This window comes from Centruroides sculpturatus, unplaced genomic scaffold, assembly GCF_000671375.1.
Source record: "Centruroides sculpturatus isolate CEXI.00-Female unplaced genomic scaffold, Cexi_2.0 scaffold1975, whole genome shotgun sequence".
NCBI classification, from domain to species: domain Eukaryota; kingdom Metazoa; phylum Arthropoda; class Arachnida; order Scorpiones; family Buthidae; genus Centruroides; species Centruroides sculpturatus.
The window spans coordinates 65,898-80,293 of record NW_019386126.1 but is presented as its reverse complement, the minus strand read 5'-3'; the positions used below and the strand labels follow the sequence as shown (position 1 = coordinate 80,293).

The window sequence follows — 14,396 nt, the reverse complement described above, 5'->3', positions numbered from 1 at the left end:
TAAATTTAAAATGAAAATACATACCTGAATTTTACCTTTTTATCTTGAATTCAAAGTTTCATCAGTACATTATAGACAGCAATGAAAGTTTAGTGCTTGCTTTTAATAAGTTATACAATTTTTTTTATTTCTTATCACTTGTATGTATTTAATTTGAAGAATAGTATATTAGAATATTTCTTGATAAATAAAATAAGATGAGATAAAAAGTTGAATAAATAATTTTTTTTAACTAGAACTAAAATTAATATTTTTACTTTATTTAACATATATAAAAAAAACTCAGTTATCCAAAGCTGTCTCTTACTGATTATCTTGAATAATCAATACTCTCCTGTAAATGTTATTCAGGATCTCTAATTTTACATAGGATTCATTTTATTATTTAAAAATTATACAATATTGTTATCATAAAATCATTACTTATATTTAAATAGTAGATTTTATATTTTAAATTTTATTGTAATATTTCTGTATTCTTATGACATTGTTGATGTAACAAATTTCAATTTCAACTACAAAATATTTGTTTATTTGATGAAAAAATAGATAAGACAATTTTAACTTAAACATTTGTTATGATTGAAAAAAATAAAGAATTTTCTAACAATAATATTTATGCAAATACTTCATACTTTCAAAGATAAATTCACTCACATAGCTAAAAATTTATTACAGTGTGATTATAAACAAATCTTTTATTTCCAGATACGACACACATTATCCTTGCTACCTACAATGAATATATGAACAAAAACTACTTTTTAGAAAATAAAATATGTATCTAAAACAATGTTATTTATGTTTAATTAATATATAAAATTTTTATTTGTAATTTTTGTATAAATTCAATATGAACGTTTTATTTTATTTAAAAAATATTTTTTACTGAGGCATTTTTTTNTTAATAACTTTATTAAGCATCTTAACTTAATTAGATGCTTTTTCCAAATCTTGAATTATACAAGATCAGATAGGAAAACAGGCAACCTTTGAATATTTATTAAGAAATTTTCATATACAAGATTTCAAACAACATAGTTTGCTATTTATGTTCTGAAGATGACATCACTCAAGTGCCTTCATTCATGCACAATCACTCTTTGCATCTTCAAAATATGTCATGCATAGAGTGGTGCAACATAATTTCAGGTTTTTATTAATACATGATGAGTTTTTACTTTAAGAATTTCAATATTTTGTGAACAAATATATATGGAGATTGTCTACAAAGTGTAGAAACTATTAAAATATACACTATTAATTGCATGACAAATTTTTGTCATGCAATTCTTGGGTATGCTATTAATTGCATGACAAATTTTTGTCATGCAATTAATAGCATACCCAAGAATATGTTATGCCACTCTATGCATGACATACTTTGAAGATACAATGAGTTATTATGCATGAATGAAGGTCACTTGAGTGATGTCATTTTCAAAAATAAATGGCAAACTATGTTGTTTGAAATCTAGTACATGAAAATTTCTTAATAAAATATTCAAATGTTATTAAGCATCTAATTATATTTTCCCATTTTCCTGCCAGATCCTGTAATAATATCTAGCAGGAATATTTCAATAATAATTTAATACCTGAGCGTGGATCCCATAAACAGCTAGTTTTGTCAGAAGAGCCAGTTGCAATTAATGTGCTATTCCAATTGAAAACACATGATGATAATTCATTAAGATGTCCAGTTAATACCATACAGCATCTAAATATTGAATTTTTATATTTATTAATTTTTTCAGTAGTGTGTTTTCACATTATAAACACATATTTACCCATGGTATTAAATCATAGTAAAATATATCTCCAGGGATGTAGCCACGAGATGGCAAGTGATTACACTAATGCTGTTTTGTCTTCAATGCCATCCCATTTGGGTTTAAAAGTAAACATTGTAAAAACAACAAATGCCAAAAGCAGTTGACCACTGCATGAAACAGAAAAACAGTGTATCACTCAAATACTATGCTACATGAATAGACATGATGTAAAGAAAAATAAAATTCAAGAGTTGTTCAGTTCATCCTTTTCTTTTTTTATTGAACATTGTTATATGTACCACTGGTTTGATTATAGCTTGCATGCAATATGCAAGAAACTGCCATATCAGTATGGCAGCTCCTTGAACAATAATGTGTTGCTAGTGATCGTGATTTATTGTACTTTTATTGATACAATAGCCTATCACTATGCTAGATTTATGCAAGCCATCAATCATATATATAACTCACATTCAGGTAATTCTGGCTACAATCCTGTAAAGTTATGAATTAATGGGATTTCAAACTATCCAAGGTTGAATTAACAAGAATTTCCTGCAACTATTCTACTTAAATATGAGTGTATTTTAATGTTTTGTTTTCTCCTTCATGAAAATTATAGATCAATACTTAAACTGTAAATGTAATTGTATGTATCCTATTTATTTGCTCACTCAAAATGTAATTGATTAAAAAACACTAACAGTTGAAATATCCTTTTAATAGGATATTTCAACTGTTATTCTGGATGAGTATAGGTTTTTTTTTGTTTTAGCAATATTTTAAAGAAAAACAGAAAGAAATTTATATAATCTGTCATATTTCAAAACAAGAAATATTGTGCAATTGCTAATTTTTATCAGAAAATGTACTTTTAGTATTGAGCAAGTCTTATAAGCAGTAGTCGGATTCAAATGTAATTTGAAAACTGGTTCAATGCACTAGTGATCATTTTAAGTATTAAAAAATAATATTTATTTAACACTCCAACATCTTTGCTGAAAAAATGTTTAATAAACACAGTTTCAAGCTGTCCTAAAGTCATCTTCAAATGCAGAATACAACCCACTAACTATTGTAAATACAATAGAACAATTTTAAATAAAAACTTTTCAAATTTTAACATTATTAAATATTTAAATACAAATTTTAGAACATAATATGAATTTTAAATTGAATAAATGTACAGTACAAGAAAGAAACAAAATAACTGACATAATAGTGAAAAATCTATATTTAATAAATGAACAAATAAATAACAAAAATTTAATAAAGTAAATATAAAAATTATAAAAATAATAAAACTCAGTTAGATCTATTTTTCTTGATTTTTCACTATATAACTGGATTGCTGTATGTTAGAACATCTAACATACAGCAATCCAGTTATATAATAATAAAACTCTTGGTTGTAAGGAAAACATAAACCATCCTATCCTAATTTCTTCTCCATAATATATTTCCAAGCAGATGACAAGGCTTTGGCATCTCTAGCATTCAAAAGAAATTCATGTGAGAAGAAATTAAGAAATTCATGTTGAAGAAATGATGTGACAATAATCAGGAGATTTTGCAATCCAACCTCCTAAAATTTAGATCAAACTTATGTTAAAAATTTATCTGACATATATTTTGCTGCAATTTGTTAGCATGGAGAAGAAAAAAGTAGGAGATAAGGAGGGGTAGGAAGAGTTACCAATACAAAGTCTCAAAACAAGGTTGGAGAACAAAGGAACATAGAACTTATGAGAAACTAAGAATGGCTTTCTATTTCCTTCCTCAAAATCTAAAAACAGAATGTTTGTTTCTAGGCTGTTTTCTTTCTTTCCCAATCTTTTAGCAATAAATAGCACACAACTTCTTTAGATAAGCCAATTGGTTGTTATTCCATTGAAAAAGTCCAATGGAATGACTACCAATCAACCTGACATTCAGTACACTCTCAGTAAGTCAGGGAATACTCTTTAATACCTTGAATGTCACTCAAAAACCCAAAAAATCCTACTTTTCTATCTTGTTCTCTTTTTATATATATATCACCAGGACCAATTGATGTTAAGGATACCAACCACAACTTCTGGATCTATTATTTTAAGGTTATATGTGAACTTGCATTGTTGTCTGTTAACCAATGAGAAATGACAGCAGAAAGTAGATAAAATGGCTTAAAGGAGAAGAATAGGAAGAAAAAAAGAGGGGGAGAGGGACCTAGATACAAAATGAAACAAAGGAATTTTAGGAAGTTATCAAACAAGAAAAGCAACAGCTGGAAAGTGACAATAACCCATAATAAATCATAATAAAGAATATAGAATTTTGAAAAATACAATAAATGATGAAATAAAAAGTAACCATTTTTAAATTTGTAATTTTTCATCAACCAACACAAAAAAGTGTTGCAACTTTAATGTGAAACAATGAAAAGGTGGAAATTCTGTCATAATAAATATAGATGGCATTTACAATAGTGAGCTATGGAAATTTTAACAATAGGCTCATTTTTTCTGACAGAAACAAAAAATTGAATGTTAATAAAATGTTATAATTTGACTTATTACAAAAAACAAAATCTGCAATATTATATTAATAGATATTGTAAACAAAGATGTCCATTATATATTATCCTATACAATATAAAAACAAAAATTATTATTAGCTGAAAATAAAACATCACAATAATAACTTTAAAAAAAAATACATAACTATCAAAAACACTTTGCCAAAAGCTGTATTTCCTTCTTCCGTCATGTTTTTTGATTCTTCTAGGAGAATCCATAGATGAGTGATGATTTTTCAGGAAATATTTAACATAAGTATCAGGATTAAAATTCATTCAGAGGTTTCCCATTTAAATAAATTGTCATTAAGTCAGAAATATGTTTTATGATCAGAGAAGTTCTTTTCATTGTAACAATGTTGTTCATTGAGCTAAAGCAATGATTTCCACTGTGTGCACTGTGCACCATGGCCAGTTTATCCATAATTTTATTTATTAATGATGTGCTAAGAATGTTCATGCAGTGCATTTTTTGTATGCCTGCTTAAATTGTATAATTTGAGTTTAATCTCACTAGAACTTTTTAAATAAATACAAGCTTTTTTCTATTTTTTTTTTTTTTTTCAGAAATAAGTTATGCTTTGTCTGTTAATAGAAAATCGATCAATCAATCAATCTTTATTATTTGATTTTATGGGTGTTATTACATTGTTACTTTAAATATTATATATGAACAAGAAATTTATACTGTTAACATGGTGAAACTGTCACCGAATAAAATTTGATAATAAAAATCAGATGTCAGTGATAGCAGCTCAAATATCCGAAAGAGTATTACAAGAATCAAGAATGTGTTTTCTCATATTCATCACTGTCATTCTACAAAAAGAATACTTAGTGTCACATGAGACATTAATTATTTTACTATTTAAGTTTATCAAAAATCTGTTTAATCTAAATTGTGCAGCAAATGACTATTTTGTAACAAATTAGATAATAAATATAGCACTGGAGTCCACATTCCATTAAGAAAAGTTCCAGTCCCAACCCTTTTCACTCAAATAATGAACATCTTGTGACCAATATAAGTCTCTTAGTCATTGATCACAATCCAGAAAGAACAAATAAAAATACATATAACTAGAGGATAGTCCAATATTATTTAATATTCCTTTAACTATAATATGAGATGTAAGACCTCGTTCACTTGTCTAAGATCGCTATGAGATCATGAGATCTCTGTCTACATCAGTCCTGACACCAGTTAGAATAATTATTTTCATCTGTGTTCTAATTTGCAATGCCTATAGTAACTTATTAGATCCGAGAGGCTGATCTAATTACCCTGTGATAACATTGAGTGGCAGAGGGGTCATGTCAATCTGGAAAAGGAGAGGAGACAAATCCACTAATAATTAAACTAGATATTTATTCAGATACATAGAGTATATACAATGCATACAAATTATTATAAAAAGCTAAAAGACTCAAACATAATGACTCTAGATATATTGGCTAAATACTTTGGATTAACCTAAACCCACAAAATGGCAGAACTACTTATTTCGCTAACTGTTTCCTAATCCTTTTTACAGGGGAGAGAGCTTATATAGCTTTCATATTTATGAATGAATCTCTTCTTGTTCATTCTTACGGTGGAGGAGGTGGAAACTTGGGAGGGCTCATATCTTCTGACAAAGGCCCAATGGTTAATAGGGCAACTAAAAGCTTAGGCTGATAGTCCTGACTAAGAGACCTGAGTGAAGGTGACTTTCACCTTTTATAGAAAATATGAAAACCAATCAGGTCTATTCTTGATGCAGTCATTTTCTGACTAACTCAATCTAGCAGGAACTTCAACATCTTCTGGATCACAGGAAACAAAGGATAAATGTTGAATCTAAATAAAATTCTGTCTTTCTTTCCCTTTTGTAAAATAAATCTAATTTCCTATTAAATTTTACAATTCTTTTAAACCTTAAAATTGTTCCCAAACCCCAGGTTCTCACAAAAACAGGCCATGGCTTCAAAAAAGAATTATTATTTTTCCATGAAAGTGTTGTATATATCAACTTTTGCTAATCGTTGTCTGGTAGGTCAATAAGTTTCAAAACCAAACCAAATTTATTGATAAATTAATAGTGTGGCAAGGTCATCCCAATTCCATTCTCAGTGCAGATCCTGAGACAGATCTATTAATATGGAATACCTGCTTAAAGTAGAACAACAATATTACCTCAAATCTGTTAACTAATAGACTACTCCAAACTGGAAAAGTATAAAAAAAAATACTTGGTCCAATCAGGAATCAAATAATATAAATTAATTACTTAATGAAAATGCTTTAATATTAATAAACAATTTGATAAGATTAGAGATTTTAGCTCTTGCGTCAAGTAAACCTTTATTTAAGTGATACGAAAATGTGCCCTGAGAAAAAAAAACAACCTAGATATTTAAAATTTGGCACAATTTCTAGTTTATGGTTTTCTAAACTGAAACTGTCTGTTTTTTTTAAGTTTACCACCTCCATGAAAAATCATAAGCTTTGTCTTTTCCAAATTAATTGTCAATCAATTATCTTTAGAATATTTCCAAGTAAGATTGAGTCTTTCTCTAAGTACAGAAGCTGGATTAGCCAAGAGAAGGACATCATCAGCATAAAGAAGATAGTTAATTTCAACATGAGAAGACAGCTTTGACCTCTCAGAAGGTCAGTAATGTAAGGTTGCCAACTTTTAGTGTTAATAAGTTAATTGCGCGTCAGGAAAACTTAGGGGCGAATCATGTGTGGGTGGTAGCAGTAGGAGACAAAGATGACAGGTACCTTACACAAACCGTTTATTTTAACAACTAGTTTAACTTACATAATAATAGAAGAACAATAAAAAAGGAACGTCAGATGTAGGGCATGGTGTGACACTTGTAATGGCCCTGGGGCTTCCAAAGAGAAGAGTCCGCAGATTCAGAGGTAGGATACTGGTAAACAGGCAATGGTTGACGTTCTGATGCACACACTTCTTAGCAGGCAGAGAAGCTTGGACGAGTGTCACTGGCCAGTGGACGGAGGTCCTGGAATCTACTCAGCACTTGTCTGGAGGAGAATCGACTAGTTGTCTTTGAGATCTGGGGGTTTTATAGGATTTTCCCCTAATATCACTCTTTTGATTGGTCCCGTTCACCCTCTCCCTTACTCCGATTGGTCATTCTTTTGTCTCTAGGCAAAACCTAAGACCGATCTGGATTGGGAAAGGTCAGAGAGGTGATAACAGAGCTTTTAAAGTCTGTGCTCGTATTTTACTCCGTTATGGCCCTTTTCTCTGACATCTTTGAACGTAAACGGTCCACCAGATGTTCTTGTGGCCATTTACACCCTAATGTGTTCAGGCTTAACAGATGTCTCTTTAGTCATTAAACACTCCTTTTCTCGATTGTTTCGACCTGACACTTGTTCGCGAGCATCTCGTCAAAGCTCTCTCTCTGTGGACATTCCCCCCCTGCTGTTTATCATCGCGTTGCGTTTGTTTTACAAAAAGTAAGAAAGTTTTCTTCTCGTCTGAGTTCTGTCACCAACACATCCTCTTGACCCGATTTGATCTTTGAAACTCTTTGACTTAGGAGTTACATAATTAGTCGAAATTTTGATGCGCTTTTATGACCCTCACAGGGCTCGTCGCCATTTACCTGGTGACTCAGGCTGTCAGTCCAACCTCTGCATCTGCAGAATCAGTGTTCTCTTTTTCCCTCTACTCGATGGAACCAACTTGTCTGCCTGACCAGCGTTTTCATTTCCGATCACGAGGGATAAGCTTCTGAATTAACTGTTGAACAGTCATATAGCATAATTAAAAAGATTAAAATAACCAAACACCTTAGTATTTCCAGCAACGAAGTATTTAATAAAATAATAATGTTTTTGACTATTTTTAATAGTCTTCTTCAGTTAAACCACTTTAAAACAAAAAAGAATGTAAAATAGAATGCAAGCAATACAACGGTTTAAAAATTTGAAAGTAATTACAACAAAATAAAAATAAAATAAAGTACAATAGACCCCTATAAAACGGGTCTATTGTATTGGGTTCATATAGTTCAGATTCCTATATGATGGTGAAAAAATTGCAACCATATTCGTATAAGCATGCTAAAAGAGACTCGTATAATTCATTCAGTAAAACGTCATTGCCGACTCATGTCACAACAGGATTGGTCAAATCTAGACCAATAGCGGATATTGCACAAACCGTTGAGTTTAAATGAGCAGTGGACCCACTAAAAACCATTTATTATTTAACGGCCATAAAAATTATATTTATATTAATGATGTCTCCAAAGTTCAGTGAATTTTTCACAGAAAAATAATTTATCAGGAAGCATGCAAGCGCCATTCAATGCACTGCTCCATGATGAAAACAAGCTTAAGCAATGGTGTTGTTGAACGGTGCACACTTGGTAAGTAATCCTACAATTTTTTGTTTATAGCATAGTTTATCTAGATTATTGCCAAAAAATTATATGTATTTCGGGAATGTTGAGTTGAATTAGTCTAGAATTGATTAATTTTATGGAAGAAAACTTTTCAAACAGCCATAGTCCATAAACTGCATACGTGCTGGGCTGTGATTGGCTCATGTATTTAAGGACTCGTAGAAAATGAATATCGTAGAAACCGGAATGTATCTACCGTGTTATGGGGCAGGAGTCGACTGTATTAAGAAAATTAATCGTTGTGNTAATAAGACGTTAATTTACGTGATAAATTAAATTAAAATAAAGTATTAAGAAAAAATTAATTGTTGTGGTAAAAAGATTTCCATGTGGAGGATAGACTTTCTGCATCTCTATGGTTGATGCATCCTTTGACAATATGAGCCTTGTAAATTTCAAGCTTTTCAATATGTTTAAGTACTTGTTTGTTAGTAGCGGTCCTAATTGTGGATGCTTTGTCCCAGTGAACATTAATATCCTGATGTTTAGCAAAGGCTGCAAGGACAGTACTATCCAAATTTTTAGTAATGGAATATTTATGCTCTTTAAGCCTTTGTTTTAAAAGTCTCATAGTGGCACCAATGTAAACGAGATCTGAATTAAAATGGCGATCACTTAACAGAATAGAATATACTCCTGTACTATTGTTACAGTTTCCTTTCTTATCATTTCGTAGAATTCTATAAATCGTAGGATTACAACAATAAATCATTCTTAAATTATTCTTGTGAGCTAATTTTTTAATCATCAAGTGTAGGAAAGGTATATAGTTGAGAACTACTCTTCGTCTTTGGTTCATAGTTGTAGGTTGTTTATTTGTTTGATTGCAGTATTTAGCAATGAGAGCATTAATTTCAATTATATGGTATCCCTGTTGTACAGCTATTGTACGTATGTAATTTAATTCTCTGTATGTGTCAAACATACTCGTACAGTGTGTATAGGCCCACTTTATCCATGATTGCATGCTTAAAATTCCTAGGATCAAAGGAATTCTTCAGTATAATAATAGGTAGACAGCTGGGCTTTCGATAAATATTCGTCCAAATTTCACCATATTTACAAGAGATGGACAGATCCAGAAAATTTAAGTTAATGTCACTTTTTGTTCCATTGATAAAGTCAAACCATATGAGTTGTTATTAATTTTGTTAAGGAATCATTGAGCATTATTAATATGCCTCCAAATGATGAAAACATCATCTACATACCTTGCATATAAAAGTACATCGTTTATGAAGGCGGGCAGTACGTTACTTTCTAATCGTCGTAATACTAGTTCACATAATCATGGGGATATCAGACTCCCCAATGGAACCCCTCTTTCTTGTAAATGTGTGTTCCCTTCAAATACAAATAACGAAGTATAACAAATTAGGTATGCAAGCTCTAATATGTGTTGGTGATACTTCATTGCATTATTAATGTTAGAAAAAAGGAAGTCTCTCAGCTTGCAAAAGCAAGGTGGTAATTTTATAGATGGAAATAAGGATTTAAAATCCATTATGGTCATAACTTCATTGTCTTCGAGGTTAATGTTTCTGAGCTTAATTGGTAGTCATAAAGAAGTTTCCTTGATGCACAAAGACAATGCCCTTGTGTAGATTATAAGCTTCTTTCTTTAGTCTTATGTACGGAGCATAAACTGTTGAGGCAAGGAGGAGAGTTTGGAGGAGGATGCATATGTGCATGATTGCTGAGTCTTGTTGGATGTTGAACTCTGAATAAAGGAAGGCAGATTGATTAGATGCTAAGTACAGTAAAATATGTAAGATAGATTACAATGTTAAAGTTACATATTAAGTGAGAAGGTTAGTAGAAATTTAGGGTCAGGATTAAGTTTCTCTCCCTTCTTCGGAAATAGACTCCATAGACCCCATTTTTTTCTTTTCCATTGACTAGATTTTTTTTATTTCTTTCCTTCATTGGAGGGTCAGCTTGTCGAAGGAGAGACAAATTTAGGAATTCAATGTCACCAAGGAGGTGGAGGGATCCAAGGTTGTTCTTCCACTGACTCTTGACTTCTCAAAGCATAAGAATGCAAGAGAGCTGATTCTCTTTGTTCCTCTGTGGTGGAGGGTTCTGTTTCATCATCATCCTTGCTGTCAGTTTTAGTCTCGGATTCAGATTTTACTTCAGATTCTTGTGGAATTTCTCTTAAAATAAATTTGTCTCATGGATCCACTGTAAACAAGGTATCTCATGATTCGGGTTTCGTAAGAGTCAGAGTAGTATGTAAATCTAAAATCTCTATCCCTTCAAATTCCTGTCAGGCTGTAAAATACTTTAAGTGATTAGTGTGAACTTGGATTTGCTTCTTAATTTGGATATTTCCGATTATAAAAGTGATGGGGCTCAGTTCAGTTATAATTCAGAAAGGACCTGATCATCTACATGCTAGTTTTCTCTTTAACCCTTGGGGAACGACTATTTCATTAAGGTAAACCCAGTCACCCACTTGATATGTAAGTAGCTTATGAGTTCGATGATGTTTTTGGCATTCTCTAGCAGCTTGTTCAGCATGGTTCTTGCACTATTTGGCGCGCACTTTCCATTTGAAGGTATAGTTCCGATGCAAAATTATCATTTATATTGTATTTAATCTGAGTTGGACAAGTAACAAGTAGATTGGATCAAAAGTTGTTTGTGTGCACATTTGGCATCCATGCCAAGGATTGACCAATCATGCTCTATAGACACATACATCAATAAATCAATAAAACCAATCTTATTATCTTATAAAAAATATCAATAAATATTTAACAGCTATTTAATAGCTAACAAATGCTATTAAATAATAACAATAATAATACAAACTAACCTTCCTGTTCGATAATCCCATAATCTTGCAGTGCCATCAAATGAACCAGTTAACACAAGTTGTTCCCGTGAACTAAACCAAACTGATATAATCTCTCTACTATGACCCTGAATTAAAATTTAAGAAGGTTATTAATATATATTTATATATCTAAAATTTATACAATTTTATTTTATTTGGATGCAGAAATAAATATAATTTTTATATTAAAATGTACAGTACATAGACAGTAGTTGAGATAGTAGGCTGGCTCAATTATGCAAATGTTATCTCAATAGTGCTGCAGGGAAAAACCACTTTTTCCATAATAATCTAATAAACAGATATAATAATATACTAGGAACACTGCAACTTTGTTATATTGTGATAGAATTAAGCAGAGCACTGAGTTTTTGTAATTAAAAATTTATTAATTAGTATTAATATATAAACATATATTATTATTATATTTTTATATATTACATATTATTAAAATATAAAATAATACGAATTACCTTTCACTCCATCTAACCCAAGTGCTGATACATGTTTGAATGTGTATGTAAGGGCATGCATGCGATCAGAGAAAAAAAAGTTGCTGGCCACACAAGAAGGTAGTCCTTACACCTGTTCACCACAGACAGAGAAACAATGATTTTTTTAATTTTTGCTCCCTAAATTACATTAGGTGTACCCAATCACATCAGGGCACATCGTCACTTTGATCCCATTGTATCTCAAAAACAAATTCAACAGATTTTTTATTCTTCTTCAAGTCCCATCTCCATTCTGAAGATCAGCAATCATATCATCACAGTTATCTTCTTTATTGATACGGCAGCTCTGAAAAGTTGGCTGGAACTACAGTCATACCATTGTCTCAAGTTATTCAGCCATGTTCTTCTCTTTCCTCTATTACTTATATCTTTTATTTTTCCTTTATCACTTGCAGCAGATCATACTTCTCTTATGATGTGGCCAGGTACTGAAGTTTTCATCTTTTAACGTTCAATGTTATTTCTTTATTTTTTTTCAATTCAACTTAATATCTCCTCATCGGCAATCTTATATGTCCATGATATTTTCAATATTCTTCTGTATATTCATAGTTTTTGAATTCCTTATTTCAATTAATGGAAAATGGCAAAATTAAAACTGATCAATCAAATTTTGAGAACAAACACAATTCTGTAAGCCATGAAGAAAAGGCTTTGCTTATGCTCTGCCTCAATAAAATAAAAAGAGCTGATTTATAAAAATTTAATTAATTAAAGACAGAATGTTTATTTTTATTACAATCTTTGAAAAACACCAGAAGGGAGCAAGCACGAGAAGAGAACACACTGCTATTTTCCCACAAGATTGATTATGTTCAAATTTTAAATAAACGTTAATAAAAAAATTTATAAATTTATTAGCTACTATACTACCAAATTCAGGTTCATATATCTCAGAAAATTGCAAGTAGCTAAATCATAAAAGATACAACATTTTTAGTTTTTCAATAGCTGAACTGACTAAAAGTAGTCCAATTTAGTAATCTTCAATGCCTAGGAATATGCATGTCTAGGTAGCAAACAACTAAGTAAGCAAACCACTGGTATGATCCATTATATATAAAACAGATTATGCAAACCAGATTATGGTTTGTTTACTTAGCAAGCCTGTAACATAATCTGAAAGAAACTGTGATGAGCAGCTATTTCTTCCAAAAACACCCTGTAGAGTTTAAACTGCCTCAAATAGATGAATCAAATCAAGCAGACACCAAAATTAATTTGTTTCTGTTTCAATATAACTTCTTTTACACCTAGCAAATTTAATAAGAATATCAGTAAAATAACATTTTCTATCTTAAACCCATTCTACATTGCAACTTGTGATAACTGACATAATTGCAATGCAACTACACTGGTCAAAACAATCAGGGGATCATTTGATATTTCAAGGAAATGTACATATGACTAACAATCTGAAATATAAAATAATCTTGTTATAATGTGTGTTTAATGAACAACACAATAACAACAATGATAGGCAAATTTAGCATTTGAAATGCATGTTGTCAAATGTTGTACAAGAAGATGTGGATTCATAAAAGAATATCACGGATATTTGGGATAGTAGAGAGTTCTAATAAGGTATTAATCAATATCATGTAAAACTAAAATTTTTTTGTGGTTCTCTTGAACAGCTAAAACTGCAGCATACCTGTGTTAGCTGTAATTAATTAATTAAGTATTGTGGGAGTTGTTGCCACTCTCATGAAGAGCTATCTTCAGTTCATGAAAAATCAAAGCAGGTGTTGGTCTTGCTGCAACCTGTCTATAAAGGACATCCCAGACATGCTCAATAAGCTCTAAGTCCAGGAATCATGTTGGCCACTGCATATGTTCAATTCCTACTTCCCAAAAGCATGTTAGTTAGCTGACTATTAGCCACTAGCTGACATTGATGAGATTGGGCATTATTGTCCATCAGTAGAAATGACTCACCAATAGCTCAAGCATATGGCAAGACAATTGGTCAGAGAATCTTGTCTTTGTATACCTGTTAAACTCTATACATGTGGCCATTTCTGATGATGTGTAAGTCTGTACACACACCAATGTTTATGCCATCCCAAACCATCAATCCTCCTCTGCTATAGTGTAATGTTTCCTGCATAAATGTTGGATAATTTTGTGTACCTTGTTCTTTTCAGATGAAAACTTGTCAGTTGTTCAACTACAGAGTAAGTCTAGATTCATTGATAAAGAGAACTCAAAGTAGTTTAATTTACAGAAATCCTTATTTCAATTATGCACTAGCTGTTGTTAAAAGCAGTGACAGATAA

At 31.0% G+C, this 14,396-nt stretch overlaps 1 protein-coding gene across 2 annotated transcripts in view; it reads right to left on the bottom strand.

Moving 5' to 3' along the window:
* Positions 1-1,508: 1,508 nt before the first annotated feature.
* LOC111613728 (dynein assembly factor with WDR repeat domains 1-like) overlaps positions 1,509-14,396 on the bottom strand; it is a 75,072-nt gene continuing 62,184 nt past the window's right edge. The window contains exons 8-9 of one of the 2 annotated variants that reach the window (XM_023355068.1): positions 11,582-11,688; positions 1,509-1,720 (exon numbers count right to left, since the gene is read on the bottom strand). In XM_023355068.1, the coding sequence (XP_023210836.1) occupies positions 1,567-1,720; positions 11,582-11,688 (261 nt within the window). In that variant the 3' untranslated portion in view covers positions 1,509-1,566. The remainder of the gene's footprint in view (positions 1,721-11,581; positions 11,689-14,396) is intronic. The other variant, XM_023355067.1, reaches the window with a different exon arrangement.